The sequence below is a fragment of the Dysidea avara genome, chromosome 5 (assembly GCF_963678975.1).
Source record: "Dysidea avara chromosome 5, odDysAvar1.4, whole genome shotgun sequence".
NCBI lineage: Eukaryota > Metazoa > Porifera > Demospongiae > Dictyoceratida > Dysideidae > Dysidea > Dysidea avara.
Genome location: NC_089276.1, coordinates 27,497,397 through 27,519,545, shown reverse-complemented (window position 1 = coordinate 27,519,545; position 22,149 = coordinate 27,497,397). Strand labels below are relative to the sequence as shown.

The following is a 22,149-nucleotide window of genomic DNA, read 5'->3' as shown; positions in this document are numbered from 1 at the left end:
TGTAAAAGACTTAACTGAGTAGTTAAGTTTCATTGTCAATTCAGGTATCGTGATAAAATGCATATCATTTTAAAATAAGTACTGTTTTGTGAAGATTTATGTTACCCATACTATGGTTGACTGAATACCTCATCTTTTGACACTGTCAAAACACATACAAAATTTGAAGTAAGTAAAAGGGACAAATTAGTATTACTTTTGTGATCAGATGTAATGTACTTATCTTGATATATCAATATAAGAGGCCACTGGGATCAAGCCATGGCACATATCCAAACACCTGTATGTTATGTCCATCACTAATTTCTTCAGATAAGTATACACAGGAGTTTATACGCTTATATATGGTATACATGGCCCCTTTCTGACTCTAATAGAACATTCACCAAACACTGTAACAATTTTTAGCATTCAGGGTTTGAAAAATATTTCATTAATAGACAAGTTTTAGTGGCCATGGGTAGTATGTGATATTTGTGACCCACTTGCCGAGCACAAACTGGTCGTTTTTGCACATTCCTCAAATTCCATTTTATTGCTTCTCTATTATCTATAGAAACAAAGGAGTGGACAGCCAAAGTTTCAGCCTATTGTGATATCCTCTTTGAGGAGGTCTGTTGTACCTATGCAGCCATAATATGTACGTACATACGTAACTGTGGAGTGGGGGTGTGTATGTAAGTGTACTATGGCGGGATTTGACTAACTTCAGCACATAGGTAGGAATTCTGATAATAACAAGTACCAAATGGCACCCGCTGAGCAACAACCTGCCGTTTTGCAAAATTCTATTCATAAAATGTATTGAAATAAACTGGGTACATGCTGTACTGAAACAAAGCTCAACTCAACAAAACCTATACACCATCAGATTTGCCTGTTCATGGAGAGTGATAAACTCTTTGTTTTGTGCTTGTACAGTGTACTGTATGTGAGTTATGAGCACTTATTTACAATGCGTTTACTGTCATTGTTTCATTGTTGAAATGGCCTTCTTATTTGTCCACACGGGGACGTACAGGGAAACACTATACCTTGATTGATTTGCCAGATCATGGTGGACAGACTGAGCCAAACCCCATTTTTGTAGCTTGTGAGTTATGATCAATTACTGTAGATAAACACTTGTAGTTTATGTGCCGTATTGTTGCTGTACAAATCAGGTACAAATCGAATTTATTCCTGTCCTAGTTCTCTTGCATTATAACTCCAAGACTATTCATAGCCAGGATGTGTGTTCATGATCTCACTATAATTGTATGTACATTTAGACCCAAGACAAGTTGTGCATGGTTTGGAGTTATGGCCATTGATAAAACTTGCATTAGAAAACAACATATTGCCTTAACCAACACTTTTTAACCATTCCCATTCAGTTCCACTAGCTCTCACTCCATTCTCATACACATGCTGTTTTTATAACAACAGGTCTTTTGGATTTTAAAACTTAAATTTCATAATCTGCTGGCCAATACAATACAAATGTCTTATCATAAAAAAATCAAATTGACAGGAAATATTATGTTGCATGATGACTGGACTGGAAATTATAAGTGCCTAGTTTCAAGAGGTGCAGGTTCTTGCAGCTAGGCACTTACAATATAAGGACTGTATGAAGAGTGTAGGGTCTGGCCACAGAAGTCTACAATATCATGACACAGTTATGTAGTAACCACATAAAAAAACCACATCAAGCAATGAACAATACACATCCTCACCTGTACACAACATAGTAATAGTCCTAGAATAAGCTGTGGAGCTGCTAATTCATATCGTTCAATGTAGAAATTTGCAGCACCAAAATTGATCAGAAATATACTCAACAATAAAGCAGTCAATCTGCTCTTCTTCCCATCACGACACTCCAAGTCATCACTAATAGAGTGGCATTCTCTCAAAATACATGTATCACTTAAGTTATAACATTGGGGTCGCAAGCATATACAAGACCCTGATGAATTACATCTGACCACGCCCACAGGGCTCCCGCAGTCGGTATCATTCTGACAAGAGAAGACGCTTTGGCCATACACGGAGATCACCGTCAAAAATAAAACCTTTAGCGACAGCAAATCACATACAAAGATATGTCAATACATGAAAGAGTCATACCAAAAATGCCACGTAATATCTCGCACACATGACGAATCCCGTAATCGAAAGTTTCTGGCGATTTCGCACAGGAAGCGTCGCTTTATGTGGTCCGGAATGTAATTTTAAATCCAATTGTAAATATTTGTCACTTCAGTACCAATGGGTGAGAGAGCTTTCGCGAAGAGTCTCAGCAGGTTAGTAAACTAAATGTAGGTCCTCAGAAATTGAAAGATGTATTTATTGTTCCATATAACGCGCAGCATATTTGTGGAGGTTGTATACGGTCGCGTACTATATTACATGGCTTCTCTCTTACTACTTTAGTCGACCAGCGGCTGAAGTAAGACGCGAAGTGTCCCGGCTGTTTAGCGGCATGAGCAACAGCGAGGAAACAGACTCCCCGAATACAGGAGGAGGAGGCGTGGCCTCTTTGAAGGCTTCGCTTCATAGGGAACCATCAATGGTGAGCGGTGTTGTATTCGTACAGAAGTAGTGGCCCTGTTTAATGTTTAGTGTAATTGTAGCTGATTAGCATCTCACCCATTATGCTGTTAACTGTTCAATAAATAAGGAAATCGTGAAATGATATACCTACACACACTATAGTGTATTTTATGTTGTGTTGTTATGCCAGACTAGCTCAATGTACAGTAAGTATGTTGAGCCTGAAGTGCCGATTGATTATGAAGCGTTTATTGCTGACCATCGGGACCAGTTAGCTGCTGACTCTGAGAAACATCTGTTGTTATTTCCTGAAGATGATGTTGAGGTATTTACGGTCAAGCGTGCCTACCGCACATTGGAGGTGCCAGTCCCCGGAGCAGCTAAAAGATGCACCGATCAACTTGTACAAGAATGTGTACAAGGATTTATGGCCGACTGGCATGGCTTGAGACGAAAGTGGGTGTATTTTATGATCATGACAATACTGTGTAGCCTATTATGTTTGTAGGCATGGTGGTTTCTATGGTAGTGACACACATGCTGAACATGGTTGCCGACGTTCAGAGGCTTATCTTAAAGGGCTACCACCTCAGGATTATGAGATTGATATGGATCGGCAAGAAGTGTTGGATAGGGAGGAACGAACTAGTAAAATGTCTGTACAAAGTAGTGCCTCGTCCACAGGGTAAGAGTAAATAATTTTGTGCAATGCAAAAAGTCAATGTGTGCATGGGTAGTATATTAACTCATGCTACAAGCTCCATTTGCTTAGTGAAAATTCTGTATTGTGGAATCCTACTTTCTTAGCCTGTTGTGTTTTCACTCCTTTAATAAAACCATGCATGTTTTAGTGGCCAATCATGCACTTCACTTCACAAATTCAAAGACTATTTATTTGCACCATAATTTTGTTTTTGCAAACATGGCCATGATATATACACTGTGTATACAAGAGATGTTAAATTTGTTTATATGTAGCTACGTAAACATGTATGTTCAACATCAAAGTATCTAAGAATTTGGTTGTTCTTTAAAACTGAAAGATTATATGTACAGGATTGTAGATCCATGGTGTTTACAAATAAATATTGGTGGTTACTAAAACTTACACAACTTTGTGGGTATCGTCAAGAGTTCATAATATATATACTAAGGAGAGTATCCTACTCTCATATACCCCTGTAGAAGGGTGTATCGTGAAGTTATGACGTAATGACAAGATGTAGCGATTTGTGACGTACAGGAAGCCGTAAAAGTGCAAGAATCGTTAGCACCGTTTCACACTTGCGACGCTCAGGATAGCCGTATTCGCGAATGGCCTAGTAAGAAATGCCTACAAAGCGGTCTTAACCCATGAAGGAATGATTATAGTTGGGTGAGAAACGCTTAGAGCTGGAGTTAATTTGGTTGCTAGCGACGTTGGTAGGCATGCATTCAATCGATACCATGTTCAACTAATGACATCATTAATTATACCAAAAAAAAAAACGGGCGAACTCAGAAGTGTTACATCATAACTTCACGATACGCCTATCTACAGGGGTATATGAGAGTAGGATACTCTCCTTAGTATATATATTATGAACTCTTGGTATCGTTTGAGGGCTGTATGCTATGCTTGGAATTTTTGTGAATTTTTGTTAAGTAGTCCATATAATTTTAACACCTAGTTGTAGAGGTAGTCTGCACCAGACCACAGCAATTTAAGTGCTTTTGAGATTAAAAGTTTCATTTGTAGTTTACCTACTGCTGCTGAGCAACACTAAACAGTACTGAACATTCTTCTAAACTTGTATGAAGCCATACATTGATCATCCCTTGTATAAGTACACCTTGTTGTAGTGACCATGTGTATTAGGTTCCAAACCAACATACAATAGCTATAAGCTGTACTTTTGTAACCTCTTTACAAAGACCACCTCATGACAATGGTGGCCATATTTCAAGTGCGTAGATAAGACCACCTCATTGTTGAGGCCATATGTCCCTTGTAGTTGTTGGTCCCACAAGTTGTCTTGTGTATTAAGATTTACTTAATAAGGCTTGTATGCTATGTGTGGTATATTGAATGCATGCACGATCACGGTATAGGCATATTTCCTTGTTGCAAATAACATCTGGTATTGGTAGCTGTTCTTTACTGTCTAGTTATTGTGTATGACTAAAGTTCAGGCTGAATAGAAGTTCTGTATAACTACAAATTAAACTAAGCATACTGCATACAAATATAATATAGTATGTATCAAGTATTTGCCGCTTTGTGATTCCCACGCAGTGTAGGTGAGGATTAATTTTGTGAGGATTTTCAATTAACCCTCATTTTTTATGTATCTACAAAATCTGCTCTGTATTGCATCCATTCTAGGACAGATATTAGACCAGTTGGCAGTATAATACATGTTGAGCTGAGCCCTCAAAAACATTTAATAACTCATGGATGGAATTACACCGGTTCTTGAAGTTTGGTTTTATGTAGTTTACCCACTAAGAATATTTCATTCAAATATTTACGTATGACTATAATCAAAACTTTCATAATGGGAAGTGCACCGTCTGTGATGATCCTTTCCCGAACTTGTAATGGAGCAAAACCACACATGTCTGCTCTGAATACCTTTACTGTCACCACTTACAGTATCTCTTGAGGAAAGCTGTTTTATCAGGGCTCAGCTCAACTTGTATATACTATATCTTAGTACTCCTACATAATAGTAAAAAAAAAACAAGAAGGGATCGCTGGGGTGGTAATGTAAACCACAAATCCCTATTTTGACTCACTTCAAAATGACAGAGCATGTAAGTAAAGGTTTATGACACAGAGTCAAAATAGGGATTTGTGGTTTACATTACCACCCCAGCGATCCCTTCTTGTTTGGTTGCTTTTTTCAGCGATCCCTATTCCCATTTTAAAACATCCCTCCTGGAGGAAGACTGAGTGTGGCCCCGACTAGACATTGGGTGACCTGCAGTTCGAATCCTGGGGTTGGAGGGATTTTTTTTCCTTACTTTGGCCCCTTTTCTGTTACACCTTATTCAGTCAGTAAAGTCAAGTCACTAGATCTAAGTCCTTGTAGGTTAGGTAATCCTAAGGCTGTAGCACATGTTGCTGTCAGACCTTCAGTGCTGGTCACTGTAAAGTGCTAATAATAATAATAATAATAAAATTTCCAATTTTTTATTCATCTTCTTAGTACTCCTACAGTACATAATAGTAGAATATTTATGTAGTGTAATTGGATGATATTTGTGACAGGATCTGCAAGAATCCCATATGTTAGCACAAGCTAATTTTAGAGTAGTATGTAATATACGCAATGGGTGAAATATTTACGAAATTGAAAAAAAATTTAAGCACTTAATTCACGATGAGGGAAGGTGATAAAGGCATAAAGTTAACCTTAGTAGCATCATGATTCCCACAGCAAGAGGAGTTCCAAAATTTTTGTTTTGTGTCAGTACTCCCAAGGAGAGAGAAGACATGAGCATTAGTTTGCCTTGTGTTGGAAAGCAGTTCATTACCATTTTTTTCTCACGTTTTCGTCTTTGCCCTAGTTGTAGGAAAGGCCTGGAAGACAAAACTTACCCAGCAATTGATTTGCCTGTTAATGGAGAATCCGATAGTGTAAGTTGCGTCTTGGTAGAGTACTGCATTCGAAAGTTATGACCGTTTATTTAAGCATGTGTAGTGTATTGTCACTAGTACTGCACAAATCTGCTGTTGCCACTTTGTAGCATTGTAGCTTCGAGAGCTCTTGGATTCTAGAGCTGATACTTCTGCTGGCCATTCCTTTGGCTATCTGGATAAAGAAAATGTATTAAAATGAATTTTGAAAAATGCACTAACATTATGCAGATCTGGTCACATTTTGTGGTTAGAGGTTGTGCATAGCTTGTACTGTATGAATTATGTGATTTGCAGTGGGTGTCAAATTATGTTGCTTATAAATTTTGTTCCCCTGAACAGCAATGATGAGTTTGACAGTACAGAGAGTGATGAGTTGTTGGAGGACCTCATGACACCTGTGGAGGACATGGAAGACATGGACTACAGAAATCAGGTAAGTACGTATGGTGGGCATTCATCCCTAATTTATACAGTAGTCTAGCTATATTGTGACGTCATTGAGGGATTGGGAACCATATAGCAACAGGACAATCACATGTTATATGAGGTACATGTATATTGCAAGGGCCTGTTATTTATTTACCTATGAGAATATACAGTGTATCTACTTGCATACTGTCAAGTTGAGATTAATATCTCCTCTGAGAACACAGAATATTTGTGATCTTATCATCCTCCTCTGGTGGATGCTACAGGTGTATATATTCACCTTCGTGTGTGTTGTGCAGGTTGCTAGAGCTCGTGATCGCTACACAAAGCTGTTCGGTCTCTATCCACTACCTGGTCGTGACACTGCCTTGGAGACAAGGTTTCCAGCTCCGCTACCACTGGAACATCACGGGCTAAAAATATTGGTTAAAGTCGTGGAGCTAAGGTGGGTGGGGCTATCCTGCAGTACATGTTCGATTGTCAAATCTTTTATTTAGGTTAGAAACAACATTTGAGCCAATATTTGCTGAGTTAGCATTGTACGATGTAAAAGAGCGTAAAAAGGTAGGCGTGGTCGTGAAAAAGGTGCACATTTCAGCCTTTCCCTTTTCCTGCAGATATCAGAGTCATTCCACATGGACATGAACAGTAGTGAGATGTATCACATGTTGGATGATCATAGTAGAGAACGTAGTATGGCATCACTCAGCCGTAATGCCATCTTCTCTATAACTTATCCCAACCCTGAAGTGTTTCTAGTGCTAAGGTATGTAATTTTAAATATATCAGTTTCACTATCAAAAGTGGTTTTGCAGATTGGAGAAAGTACTTCAAAAGGGAGATATTTCTGAAGCAGCTGAGCCGTACTATCGTGATATGGACCGCAAGACTATGGACAAGGCCAAGAGTGCAGCAAAGCAGTTTTGTCAGCAGTTGGGCCAGTACCGCATGCCGCTAGCATGGACTGCAATTAACGTAGTGGATATCATCACCGGGAGCAAGTCTGCCAGCCAGGGGGATGCTGTCCCAACTCCTCCCGAGAAAGGTTTGAAATTAAATATTTACACTTTTTTATCTTGTGTGATGTTACATGACAAAATGTGTTATTTGTCTCTGTATTTCATATTGTAACAGAACGTTCACAGTCTGTTTCTTCTTCTGCTGGTGGGGATCGTCGGTCAACTGCTCTAGACACTATTGCTTTAATGAGGAAGAGGGAGAGTGCAGCTGGTGGTCAGGCAATGGGTCTGCCACAAGCTGAAGGGGCCAAAGATGAGAATGTTGGTGCTATGTTAAATTACAGCTTCCGACCTGTAACATTGACAGTACAGTCATTCTTTAAGCAGGTAATTAATTATGTGCAGTGTTGTGTTTGTATATGGTGTGCGTGCGTGTGTGTGTGTGTGTTAGTCTGTGCCGTGATTATGCATGTTTATATAGTTTGTGTATAGTGTAGTGCTAGTTACATATTAATGGTTGACATGTTTTCTGTCACACTGTAGGAGAGTGACAAATTAGCTGATGATGATTTGTTCCGTTACCTTGGTGAAATGAAGAAAGGTGTTATTCTCAGTAGAAAGTTGAAGAACATTCCTGGTGAGTTGGTGACTACGTACATAAGTATGTTGTCCTCAATGAAGCTATGGCTATTCAACCGACGTATGTAGACTTTAATTCTATGTTGCGCCCTACAGTACCATCATGGTACCATGTTCAATAACAGCGCTTATTTGTACATATGATGCATGCATGCAGCCACTACAGTGAGTTCTGTTTTTCTGATCTTCACAGCCATCCTCAAGTTAGACATTTCTCCTCCCTTTACCAACCTTCCCTGCTGCCTCACATCCAACCTGTGGCAGATTGAACCCTACACTGACATGAATCGTCGTCCTACCCGGGAAATAGAGGAGTTCCCATCCAGACCAGTATACTCCCCTAACACTGCATACAAGTGAGCACAGCTGTGTGTATCTAATGTATGGCACTGTGTCAGTGTGTCCCGTATGAGATCTGCCATTGATGTACATACACATTATATCTATGGTGCATACATGTGTTGTAGTACATGTGCAATTGTATAGATAGTGATAAGTATTACAACCTTCAAGTTGTACTTGCTGTTATGATCATTGTACAGTATGTACCTATACTTCTGTCCTAGGAACATGCTCTACATTTACCCTCAGACGCTTGACTTCCGCAACAGCAAGGGCCGTAACGTTGGCATCAAGGTGCAATTCATGGCAGGGGAGGACCCTAGCAATGACGCCTTACAGGTCGGTGTGGTTACTATAACTACTATATATGGTGTTTTAGCTTTTTATGTGTGGCTCAGGTGATCTATGGACGTTCGTCTGGTCCCAAGTTTGTCAGAGAAGCATGGGCCACTGTCTTGTACCACAACAGGTATACTATTGGTGTTTGTGTGTGTGGTCTTCAGTATACAGTATTTGTATAACCAAGATTATTATTAACTCTTGGTATAACGCATACTGTGCATCTTTAACTGTACCAAGCTGTTATATAAAAGCAGGGAAAAGTCACAAAACAAGAAGAGATGGCAGGGGTGGTATAATTGTATGTAAATCACAAATCTGTATTGACTTAACTCAAAAGGATGATGATTGGAACACTATGTAACTTGACAGAGAGTCAATATACGGATTGTGGTTTTCATTACCACCCTAGCAATCCCTGCCAGCTTGCCCAACCTATACACTGTATGTACACAAACCACCATCCCATTTGTCCTCTTATTACATTAAGACCTACATATACATACAGTACAGTATATACGGGAGGTGTAAGAATTAGTGTTTGAGTTGCCCATTACTGTACATTAGAGCAGCTTGGTTGCAGCACTATTATACTGCATACAATAAGGTGCATTAATACCTGTGTATTTATAGTTATATGTACTGTGTGCACCTCTCTATTGATTTATAAATATTATACTTGTATATAGTTGTTATTATGCTGTTTGTATAATAATGATGTGTTGAATGTGTGCACACACACTGCACAGGTTTCCAGAGTTCTACAATGAGATCAAGATAGAGCTACCCCCTCAGTTGACCACCAAACATCATATTCTCTTCACCTTCTATCACATCAGTTGTATGAAGCCTCGTCCTCATGAACCTGGCTTCCAAGAACCTCAATATCTCGGCTGTACAGTGAGTGTTCATGAATGAGTGTTTATGGGACCATACAAAAATTGCCTCAGTATTGTGGTTATGATGTCAAGCCCTACTTCATGGAGCATGCGTGTATAGGCTATGGGCGTACGTTTGGAACCTGGTTGAGCAGTGATCTTTTTATGAGATTATTAAGTGCTAGTCCCATGTAAACACATCTGATTCCATTTAATTGCCAGGGTTATAGAACAGATTTGAATAAACACTGGGTCTCATAGGCATGCCTAATGCAGTCATGTTACACACTTCAAAATGATCCATTTTTAAGCTACGGTCTCTACTCGATGTAGAATTTCTGACTATGCCAGATAAAAAATAAACTTTCCCTTCCCTACAAATGGGCGGAACCCAGCTATGATATTTACCATGTGTACCTAAGTAACTAAATGTACACTAGGAGCTATTAAGGGTCCCTCACAGCCAAGTGGGGTATCACAGTGTGGTGATAAATAATTAGTTTATGGGCATGTGTAAACAGTGGGTTTGGTACTTAATCACCATGGTAACAAACATATTTAAATGTCTGTTCACAAAATCATGTAGTGGATACCACTGTTAGAAGCTGGAGAGCTTCACACTGGTTCATATCACTTGTGTGTCAGTGCTGAGAAACCTCCACCAGCTTATTCCCAGTTGAAGACTGATGTAAGGACTAGCTCACATGATCTTGTGTATAACATGACCACACCCCCAATTTGCAGGTTGCTCTTCCCAACCTAAAATGGATGGAGAACCACAAACCATTGTTCAAGGTGGCTACCCATGCCGTCACCTCCATTCATCCAGAGGTAAGCAGAGAGTTATAGTAGTCAAAGTGCATATATGTGTGAAAATGAGCATGTCTTGTGTAATATACTCTGTTTTAGTAAGCTGTGTTACAGCTACTATTATATCATTGTATACGTACTGCAATCTATTATTACAGGATGTACCCCTCAACAAGTTCTTCAGGACATTCCTCAACCACCAGTTTGATGTTGGTAGTGAACAAGAAGAGAAAGACCTGCTCAACAGGATTATTGGACTGCAGTCAGCTGCTCCAGAGCCGCTGGTCCACTTTCTTTACCCCATACTAAATGGACTGTTTTCACTATTTGTGAGGCCAACATTGTCAGAAGAAGCTGCCTTGGTACAACAGAATGGCTTTTCCACCATAGCATACATTGCCAAGCGAATGCAGACTGAGCTTGATTTGCCGTTTGACAAACATGGCCATAACATGTTACTAGAGTCATATCTGCAGCACGTATTTGTGGCGCCAATTGGCCCCCCGCCGCAGGGGTCTAGCAAGGACAAGAGAGCTACAATGGGAGGCCATGGTAGCAATACAGCTGAGGAGGAGGTGACAAGACGCACCACCTCCCTAAGGCTATCGTCTGATACTAAACTACAAACCAGTAATTCCAGTATGTTGTAGTTTATACGTATAGAGGCTGTTTGTGATATGTGTATAACACCTATAGACTTGTATCGTTTGGATGGAGAGGAAGATAGCCCTAAGGCGTCAAGATCACAAGAGAGCTCTAGTAGTCGAGTTAGAAAGGTGATTATACAATGGATTGATTGTGGTTTACATTCTAGATTGTTGTACACAAGTTTTATTCAAGTATATTGCATGTGATCTTATATACTTGCATGACTGAACTATTAGCTTATGTCTTATCAACAGCTTCTTCATGAAGAGGTAGCACTGATGTGGCTAGTCTCACAGAGGGATGAACCCATGTCTGTAGCCTGGTTCTTCTTTGGTGCCATGGTATGATTGTAATGTGTATGTATGTAATAGTATGTGTGTATTTTTATCAGTTAATGTACATGTAGGTGGGTGCATGCATACATAGTACAGTACATGTGGACTGTAGTCCTGTACTGTAGTATGCATGTATGTTTCTGCACATGTATATGTGCAAGTGAGACCGCATATTCTGTTCAGTTGCCGTGTTATATATGTACATATTAAACCAACAGATAAAGAGTATGGCACAGCACTTGCACCGTACAAGCAACTTATCATCTCTACGTTCACACTTGTTCTCCTCCAAGTATCTTCATGATCTTGAGTACCTCATCAACAACATCACCATAGAGATAGCTGAGAAACACATCAAAAATGTGGTTTATGCTCGTAACTTGAACACCAGCCTTGCTTTCTTCTTAATGGATGCATACTCTCTCATGGATCGTGGATTTGTATGCCACCTGGTGCGGAATTACATTAAGAAGGTATGTATCCATGTATGTGCGTAAATTTGCTATACGCAAATTTCATATCACACACCTTTTGTCCTATTTTTAGTTGGCTCTAGCTCCTGCTGATTACAATTTGACAGAGTTCAAGCTGGATTTGTTCCGAATTCTTTGCAGTCATGAACATTATATTGCACTAAACCTACCTCTCTTGTTAGCAACAGACCCCCAGTCACCAAGCTCTTTGTATGACGACGCTTCTAATATTGAACCTATTGCCACACTCACTGCAGAGTTTCGTCAACAGCACTACCTCAGTGGATTGGTGTTGTCAGAACTAGCTAGAGTATTGGCTGGAAGGTACTGTAAATTACAGTATACATGCGTGTGTGAGTGCGCGTGCGCGTGTGTGTACTGCTGTCTACACTGGGAATCTGCTGGCAGCCTAAAATTTAAATGTACATATGTGACCTAGTGTGGGAAAATCGGTCTTATTGCCTATTTAAAAGAATCGAGAAATGCTGGTTTTGAATATTCAGTGTGTTGTAGCTTGCCAATGTGTTTTACACCAATACCTTACCTTCCAGAGCATCCACTGTACAAGTAGCCAACAGCTAAGTTTCCTGCCATTTTAGATAGTTTTAAACTCGATGTGTATTGTATTGGGCGAGCTCCAAAGGTGGAGGGTGGTGGGGGCTGGAGGAGGGCAAGAGGCTGTTTAAAACAATTAAAGGGGATGGCGTAGGGATGGATTCAGAGGAAGTTGGACAGGTTTTAAGCGCCACTAAAACAAATTACGTAAAAATCGTTTTATTGAGGAGCCAATCTCAGTGTAATACAGTGAATCATCATTGTTCCGTTAATAGAATACGTACGTGGCAAGTCTGGTTTCACTGAGAATTCAAGCGCTTTTTACAAAACAAAGTACATTGTCGAAGCTTACGTGAAGCATGTTCTGCATCTAATGAACCCCAGTAAACCCCATCATTTTTCAGTTTTGTATTGATTGCGACTATTGAGGGTCATGTGAAATACCAGCAATTAAGAGTAATATATTTAGGTAGCATTTAGAGCACATCCAACATCCTCTGGGATGAATTAGGCCAAGTCATTCAAGTCTCAAAACAGGTTAAAATGAAAGGAAATTTGCAGCACAGGTCTTTATTCAACACCACGGAGCTGTACAGCCACATACAGCCATCTCCAGGCTGACTGGAGATCCATTAGGGCCCCGGACCGCTTGTACGGATCACCACTGTGCTTGGGAAAAGCAGCCAGCTAAAGCAGACCACTCAATTCTTGAATGCGAAATTTGATATTTTATTCATGTAGCTTTGTGTTCTTGGTGAAAATTCTCATCTACTGTCATGGGTGATAAGACCGGTTTTCCCAAATCCATTCACATATACAGTATTATGTAGACGTCATTTTTAAGTCATTTACTGCGGGAAGTTTTCACTCATTCATTATGGCAGAGAACTTTGGATTCTTCATGCTGGGCCTGAAAGTGTCTGCTGCATATATGTATGAATTATTTTTAAGGGTCACATAAACTTTTAAATACAGAAATTAAATATATGCACATTTTCCTGTTGTGTTGTTTACTAACTAATACTAAGGGAGATTAAATTCTTACTTGTGTACAGGACACCTAAGCTGAGGGAACAGGCTGTAGAGTTAGTACGAGATCTTCTAGCATCACATGATGCCGACCCTCGCTATCAGTCCAAGAAGTCACGAGAACGCATCGCCATGTTGTACATGCCTCTGCTGTCTGTAGTGATGGATAATCTAGCTAACCTGTATCATGGAGGAGATGGCTGGGATGACTGGGCCATGGGCTTTGAGAGGTAAGGTTATTTCCCTGATTGTATATTTCCACATGTACTCTCATCTCTACAGGACCACAGAGGTACGTCGTTCAATGATTATCAAGGACACAATTGAGGAAGGAGGCCCCAAAAGTTCTGAGCCAGTTCCTACAGCTCCGGCTAACCTACAACAAATGGGACCAGGCAGTACCCGTAACTTGTTGATATCCTTCCTATGGGTACTGCGTAATATCGACCCAACCCATCTCTGCCAGTGGTGGGTCACCCTACCAATTAGCAGGTATATTTCTAACTGGATGATGTGTAGTGTAGCAGATGTTTATAAAGTGTTTGAATAATGCGAATTGTGTCCTTTTGGGTGCTTTTAGGGGCATTTACAATGTATGAGCTTCTGTACATATGTTCAGTAGACCCATAGAACCATTTTTGCAATAAAGATATTTTTGAGTTGCAGAGATAATATTATATGGAGGCAGACCAGAATCTTCGTCCATGCTGTATTTAGAAGGAGATTTGTGACCTCAATTGGGAGAGTGGTTTCATTGTATTATTGTCATCACATTGTGACACTTAGTAATAGGGTACGTAGGTATATGTGCAACTGTCACCACCTAGTGCATCTGTAGCTGGATGTTTTTTTGTTTGTTTACTTGAGATGCAGAAGTTATATGTAGCAATTATAATACGTTCTCTCACAGTGGCATTTTAAAACATATGTATGTGTAAATTCACATATGGTTTGAAAATTTTGAAACATTCTAACTGTACGCTACATACAGTATACAGGGGGGGGGGGGGGGATATACGGTATACGTATATCTTTCTTTTAATTGACTTTGCTGCTGAATGATAGGTTAACCACCTTGTTACATGTATTGGACTTGTGTACTGCCTGTTTTGAGTACAAAGTGAGTTACAGTGTGGACATCTTTAACTATATACGTACCTGTTCTGTCTAGTAAATGTACGAGATTACAAGTCTGTTTATTGTGTGCAAAGTTGTTTTTCTTCATGTTTACACAACTATATTCAAAATAGTCCATTTTAGTCAGTTACATTTGTACCTGGTACTGAGCCAAAGCTTTTTTATTACAGGGCAAAGTGGCCATACTCAACCGGTCCACAACAGGCACCTCAATGATCCAGGCATCAAAAGGCAACACAGTTAGAAGCCAACTGGCAGGAATGATCCTTGGAACCACAGGAGTGTCAGCCAAGGAGCGGCTGTTACAACGACATCGTATGATGTCAGCAGCCTCCACTTCACAAGCAGGAGGGCCATCGAGCAGTATGGAACGATGGGGTAAGACCGTGTGGGCGTCGTCTGTGTCCGAGAGCAGCGACAAGTGAGTCATATGTACATGTGTTGACGTTGCCAACTGTATAGGTAATCCCTGGAAAATTAGGCAAAATGGCAACATGGATATCGACGTACTTGTGGAGGCTTGTCTGTCACAAGAAGCTACCATGGTTGTCATGGACACACTGGAGACTTTGATACAGACGGTTCAAATTGTGGACAACATGCGAGCTACGTTGCCTCGAGCTATAGAAGTGTTGTTACACTTATTGGCATGTAATGAGAGTGTCATGGTTATGGAGCATCTGTTTGCTACCCAAAGATCCATCGTTGTCAAGGTAATGTCTTCAGTCTGTACATGTACATGTGTGTACATACGTACATGTGGCTCTGTATTCACATGTTCTCTGTATGCATGCATGTATCCACATGTATGTATGTACACTGTATCAACCGGTACAGTGGGGATTCCCCTCCCCCCAAAGTGTAGGATACCCACTGCTCGTTGTAGCAGTATTTTGTGTTTTACAAAAAGCACCAGTCTTTGCAAAAGAGTCTTAGTTACCTGTAAATTAAAACAAGAAAACCACCATGGAAGCACTTAATATTGAATCTTTAAAAGGTTACCAATACGTACTTAGTTTGTGGTCTGCCTTCCTGCCTGACCAGGCTAGAGGTTAAACGACACATCATACACCCACCATTTTATGCCACTTACTGTTTGGGGTTGCAGCAAGTGTCTGCCCTTTGTACCTTAATTGCCTTTCCTTTAATCTTCAGTTGTGCTGCTTGTCATTTTCTTGCAGTGAACCATATCAAGGCATCAATTTTTTGTATCAATTACACGTACGTACATCTACAAAATCATTTGATCATTTGAAGCACTTACACCACAGTAGTACTAGGTCGATAGGTTGGTCACTAAACAGAGTATGATGACCATATGCATGCATGGCATGTACGCATGGCATTATGCATGCATATATGTATGTATGTATGCATGTACGTATGTATGTATGTATGTATGTATGTATATATTGTACTGTACTGTACATGCTACCAACCTCCGGCTCATGGTGGGCCTGGTATTATATGCCACTCTTAGTGGTGTGGCTAATGGTAGTACTGCCCTGGCCCTGACCGTGTGGGGAAGACCAGAATCGGCCTTGCAAGCCAACAACAGGGTTAACACCATGCACCCAGTCCATACATTGCATCTAAGATGGACTATGTAAGAAGAGACTCAGGTCTCTGCTATTGTTGGTCTCCTTGGGAGTTCATTCATTCATCTGACCTAAAAATCACTTGCCTGTTGGCTCATGTCTCCCAGGGGGGGTGGGGGACCGGATTGAAAAGAATCCAGGACAGTCAGTCAAGAATGTGTATGCATGCATGCATGCATGGATTTTGTGTGTATGTATGTGAGTGCGTGCGTGCGTGCATGTCTGCATGCATGCATGTATGTATGTATGTATGTATGCATGTATGTATGTGTGTAGTGTACATGTACCTGTATGTATGTATATACTGTGTGTATGTATGCATCTACACATGTATAATTTCTCCACAGTTTCCAGATTTATTGTTTGAAGAGGAGACAGAATTGTGTGCTGAGTTGTGTGTACGGCTACTCAAGCACTGCAGTTCTGCTCACTCAAAGATCAGAATGTTAGCATGTGTGTCACTCTATTTGTTGATGAGACACAACTATGTCCGAGGTAACACCTTCGCTCGGGTCAAGGTGCAAATCACTGTAGCTTTGTCATCAATTGTTGCTGGAAACTTGGTTAGTTTCTATAGTTACATGTATCTTGACATTGTATGATGTTTATAGAAATTTGATGAATATCATTTGAGGAGGTCACTACGTACCCTAGTGACTTATGCTGATAGTGACGCAATTATAGAACTGGAAGCTACTGACTTCCCTGACCAAGTGAGTATGTACACTTGAGTAATGTTATACATGTAGGTACACACTTTACCTGCTGTACATGTAAACATACAGTCTGGTGGTATAAACACATATCAATGTGTAATATTGATGTTATTGAGCTCATGTGCTCTCCCTTCAGGTTAGAGACCTAGCTGCCAACCTTCATGGAATATTACTGGATACAGTGAAGATGCAGGAGACACATGAGGTTGGTTATTGTTGTTAAACTATGATGCCACTGCCTGACACACCCACAGGATCCAGCAGTACTGATGGATCTCATGTACAGGATATCAAAAGGGTTTGTAGCCAATCAGAATGTGTTGTGTTTCAGCCAAATTTTTGGAATCCTTCAAAAGAATATGCCAAGATGTAGATATATTGGTAATCAGGACACTATGTAATAGGACTCCACAAACTGTAGCTTAATAGCTGCATCAATAGAGTGTGTGTTTTATTAGAGTACTTTAGCATACTGTGTATATCCAAGCTATACTGATCAACTATACACATTCCCCATTTATATGTAGCTATCAGAATTCACCTGATCTTCGACTAACCTGGCTACAGCACATGGCAGGCAAGCACAACGGGGTAAGTTGTTAACAAGTCAGTCCATGTGTATGTTATGACGTATACGTCACTCCACTGTAGCGTCAAAACTTCCCTGAGGCTGCAATGTGTCTGGTACACGCTGCAGCATTGGTAGCTGAGTATCTGTACTTGTTGGAGAGCAAGTCTTACCTGCCTGTGGGGTGTGTAGCATTTGAGGTAGGGAAAACCCCTAGTGCTCATAGTCACATGATACATCACCTCACAGAGAATATCTCCTAATGTGTTAGAAGAGAGTGCTATATCTGATGATGACTTGTCTCCGGTAAGAGTATTCTTTTGTGTGGCATGTTGCTGAGGTGACTGTTGCTATGGTAACTACAGGAGGAGGAAGGGATGTGTACTAACCGGTTATTCTCAGAAGGAGGAATGATCGGCTTATTGGAACAAGCTGCTGAACTATTCAGGGAGGTGAGTTGATGTGTATTAAATTTTAGTATAACTTTCCATGACTCTGTGTAAGAAAAAAATGTATACGAGTAAACAATACCTTGAAGTTGCATACATGTGCACATAATATGTGACCGGATTTGCGAAAAGAGTCTTCCACACACATCCGATTTACCAACTTTGACGATTGATAACTCAAGTTTTGAAAAAGTTATTGACTTGAAATTTGGTCAGTGGTGAGCACCAACATAGTTTAATGGATGATAAAAATTTCAGGTTTATATGTTAACTGAACACTAAGTTATCTCCCAAGTTCATAGAATTGGATGTGTGTGGAAGACCCCTTTTCACACATCCGGTCACATATGTCATTGGTACATTTATGTGACCAAAATCAACAAAAACTTATAAAGTTTCTCCTTACGGTGTGAGCCTTTCACATTTATAAGTGCTAATTTAAATATGTACGATCATGATTATACCAGTATATGTATTGTGCATGAGTACATACTGCAAGTCACTCCAGTTGGTGAACTGTAGCTTATATACAGGGGTGTGTACTGTATGCAGTTTCACTGAGGTGGCCAGCTGTCAGCAAACACATCCCGGAGTAGGTGCTTATAATGGATGTAAAATTTCTAATCAATAAGTACCATTTAGTGCTTTAGCTATGACATGCAGAGCAGGTCCCTGGAGCAAGAAGAAAAGCTGCAATGTTCACATCAAGTTATTACTTGCATCCACTGGTATGCCATTTAATGACAATAGGATCTGAAGACCTTAAACTATGTACACAGAAACCATTCATATCACATGTCTCTACATGTGTTCCTCTAGCAACTGTAACTGGATTGTTTGTAAACTAAGAAATTGCATATAAAACAGTTGTATTGGTGTACATATGTAGTGTAGTATTGTGGGTGTGCTAGTATATGCATGAATTAAGGCTGATCTTTAATGTTTTGTTTCTATCTTCAGGCTCGCCTCTATGAAGCAGTCTATGAGGTATACAAGATCATTATACCCATCCATGCTGCTAAGAGACAGTTCAAAGAGATGGAGAAAATCCACTCCAAATTAGTAGACTGCTTTCAGAATATCATCTCCAAGGTAACCAACTACCTTTCATCTGTCATTTCTTACTGTTGTCATGGAAACTATCAAATTATAGGGAGACAAGAGAGGCTTTGGTACATACTTTAGAGTTGGTTTCTATGGCAACATCTTTGGTGAAGATGTGGATGGACAAGAATTCATTTACCGAGAACAAGGCCTGACCCGATTGGCTGAATTTTCTTTGAATTTAGAGAAATCCTACCGAGACAAATATGGCAGTGACCACATAGTAATGATCAAGGACTCCAATAAAGTACAGACTGACCAATTCGATCCCAACAAGGGATATATCCAGATCACCTTCCTTGAGCCATACTTTGATGAGTATGAACTACGACTTAATGAACGTACCACTCAGTTTGATCGCAGCTTCAATATACGTGAGTTTATTTGAAGTTCTAAAGTGCTACACTGTAAATACCTAGCCATTGAGTCTTGAAAAAATGTAGCCTTCTATTTTAAGTTTGTTTTTAAACTTTTGGTGTGTTAGACATAATCAGTTATAGAACAATAGGGACAAACATACAGGTATGAAGTTGGTATGTAGGAAAAGAGTGTGTACAAGACATAAAACAACTTAATGTTTGACTATCATTGTATGGTGATTGTGTAGGAACAGAAACGTATATTGACCTGAGTCCATTTGTGTATATGCATCCCTTGTTATTAACACTACAGGTCGGTTTGTCTATCGTACCCCATTCACGGTGTCAGGAAAGGCTCATGGTACCATCACTGACCAGTACATGAGGAAGACCATACTGACATCAAATGAACACTTCCCTTATGTCAAAACAAGGATTAAAGTGCTGGAGTGCAAAGAGGTATGTGGGTGTGGCTGGATCACATGATCTCACCAACTCCACCTTTTTACTACAGATTGTTTTGAGTCCAGTGGAAGTAGCTATTGAAGACATGAGAGTTAAGATCTGTAAATTGAAGGAAGTGCTTTCAAATCCTCAAGACACCAAGCTGTTACAGATGCAGCTACAAGGTGGTATAGCTACGTCAGTCAACCAGGGAGCTTATGCCATTGCCCATGCTTTCTTGGGAGAAGTAAAGCCATCAGAGCAAAACCATTATCACCAGCAGTTGCGTATGTGCTTCAGAGAATTTGTGAAACTGTAAGTATCTTCAAACTCTGTACACTAGAGCTTATCATATAGTATGGTAGCACTATATATTAGAGGTTTGCACTTTCTCACGAAAAAAAGTTGACAGCCTCTCAGTACCTTCATGGTGCATTGGCAGTATTGGCTAGGTTTAACCAACCCCCAAAGTACCTTCAGTATGACCTGAAACACTTCCAATTTAGGTTGCTATATCAAAAGTTTTTGAAAAAAATATTCAGTAGAATTTTCTATTGACTGACTAACTGCCTGCCTTCAGACAAGTGTAACCATGAACTCTTCTCTTAAGGGCTTGATTTTTTCACTGTTAGCTGTTGCTTCAAATTTATTTAATTATAAAGAAAACTACAGTAAATTACTGTATTTATTATACAAACTATAAACTTAACATTAAAGATTAAATTAGTCCATTAAATGAGACTCCACCCTAACCAGATCCATCGGAGGTGGAGCTCTGTCAAAATGACTGGATAATGACCAAGCACCGCCAATGCAGGCAATAGTAAATCGCAGCAAAGAGAGAGACAGCAATGCAGGGTAACAGAGTAATTCCCCCCCACTTGGTGGACAAAAGAGAAGCCAGATGTTTGTAGAAGATGGTGGTTTCATGAGCCAGACCCCCAGTGGCTGAAAAACAGGAGGAGAAAATGAAGCATGTTCCACTTCATGAATGTGCACTCCATTTGATGTTCTCATGCTTTCAATAGACTGCAGATAGTGAGGAGCTCTTGTTTAACAACGTTTACCAGAGCAGTGCACAAAAGAGTCCAAAAAAACCTGAGAGAGGTTGGTCTTGAAAGCGGATGTTATTTTTCCAGTTTTTTTTGCAGAGGCCTTGCCCGCTTCATGCTGAAACTCACAGGGCGTTAACTTATGATAGCCAAACTTGATACAACGGCTCAATACATACATTACACACATCATGAACTTACCTTTGTCCTCCTTTGTGTCCTATTTCTCTTCTTGACAGCTCAAGGTGTCGATTAGTGGTGGCGCATGATGGTTTCCCCATGTTTTGTAATGGGAATCGTCTGTATTTTCCATTATGATTGCAGAGGTGCTTCTCTTCATTTGTAACACTGTGTAACCAGCTGAACTGTAACCAGCTGAACATAGCTGGAAAAAAACAAACTATAATGCATGGCCACTTCAACTTTCTGCCAGTAACTGATAGTTGGGAAGCATATTCAGATGAAAACTTTGATCGTATTCCTTCTTTTAAAGGGGAATGCGTGGGTTCACCAGTTATAATTATGTTACTATTAAATAAATGAGCAAGACAAGTTTGCTTAAAATAGAAGTAGTGCAACAAGATTTGCCTAGACCTGAATTCAAACCTACTTCTATACATTTTTAGGCTCCATGCATCTGAAAACAAAACGTCTTAATTGTGCCAATAACTTTCAATTCTTGTCTCAAAAATTCCATTGTAGAAAGGTTTGTTGGCAGACTGCTTTGTGAATCGAGCTGTGCAACCATACTATATTCAATCCTCTTAGGTGTGGTGAATCACTAGAAATCAATAAGGTGATGATTAGTGAGGAACAGTTTGACTATCAAAGAGAGATGGAGCGTAAATATCATGACTTCCAACAGCTGCTAGCACCTCTTATTGGTCCTGGTAAAAAGGCACATCACCGCCAAACAAAGTAACCCCCCTGTGCTTAATTACCAGTTATTTAATGTAATAAATTATGTAGGGAAACAACTTATTTGAAGAAGATTGCTACCACCAGAGCCTCCCGTGTGTTCAGTACAGACTGAAACAAATTAGATTTATGATTTGTATTTAATCTGTTTTAATAATTGTGCGAATTACTGTATATTTCTTGTAAATATTAGTTATTAAATCCG

At 39.9% G+C, this 22,149-nt stretch overlaps 2 protein-coding genes across 2 annotated transcripts in view; one reads left to right on the top strand and one right to left on the bottom strand.

Moving 5' to 3' along the window:
- Window positions 1–2,266, bottom strand: part of LOC136256658 (uncharacterized) — a 3,275-nt gene extending 1,009 nt beyond the window's left edge. Inside the window, exons 1-2 of the mRNA XM_066049637.1 lie at window positions 2,113–2,266; window positions 1,719–2,057 (exon numbers count right to left, since the gene is read on the bottom strand). Of these exons, the coding sequence (XP_065905709.1) occupies window positions 1,719–2,057; window positions 2,113–2,142 (369 nt within the window). The 5' untranslated portion in view covers window positions 2,143–2,266. The remainder of the gene's footprint in view (window positions 1–1,718; window positions 2,058–2,112) is intronic.
- Window positions 2,151–22,149, top strand: LOC136256653 (dedicator of cytokinesis protein 7-like). The gene is made up of 41 exons (XM_066049631.1): window positions 2,151–2,288; window positions 2,419–2,557; window positions 2,729–2,994; window positions 3,047–3,223; window positions 6,503–6,596; window positions 6,892–7,037; window positions 7,090–7,156; window positions 7,210–7,358; window positions 7,408–7,637; window positions 7,727–7,938; window positions 8,095–8,188; window positions 8,384–8,546; window positions 8,757–8,871; window positions 8,931–9,001; window positions 9,621–9,771; window positions 10,336–10,437; window positions 10,494–10,580; window positions 10,718–11,198; window positions 11,256–11,335; window positions 11,462–11,548; window positions 11,761–12,015; window positions 12,089–12,339; window positions 13,626–13,829; window positions 13,882–14,091; window positions 14,665–14,719; window positions 14,907–15,157; window positions 15,218–15,449; window positions 16,682–16,897; window positions 16,946–17,047; window positions 17,187–17,255; window positions 17,305–17,348; window positions 17,578–17,641; window positions 17,702–17,818; window positions 17,868–17,924; window positions 17,984–18,070; window positions 19,028–19,159; window positions 19,221–19,545; window positions 19,844–19,989; window positions 20,045–20,289; window positions 21,795–21,944; window positions 21,996–22,149. The coding sequence occupies exons 1-41, from the start codon at window positions 2,254–2,256 to the stop codon at window positions 22,057–22,059; spliced, it is 6,222 nt and encodes a 2,073-aa protein (XP_065905703.1). The 5' UTR covers window positions 2,151–2,253; the 3' UTR covers window positions 22,060–22,149.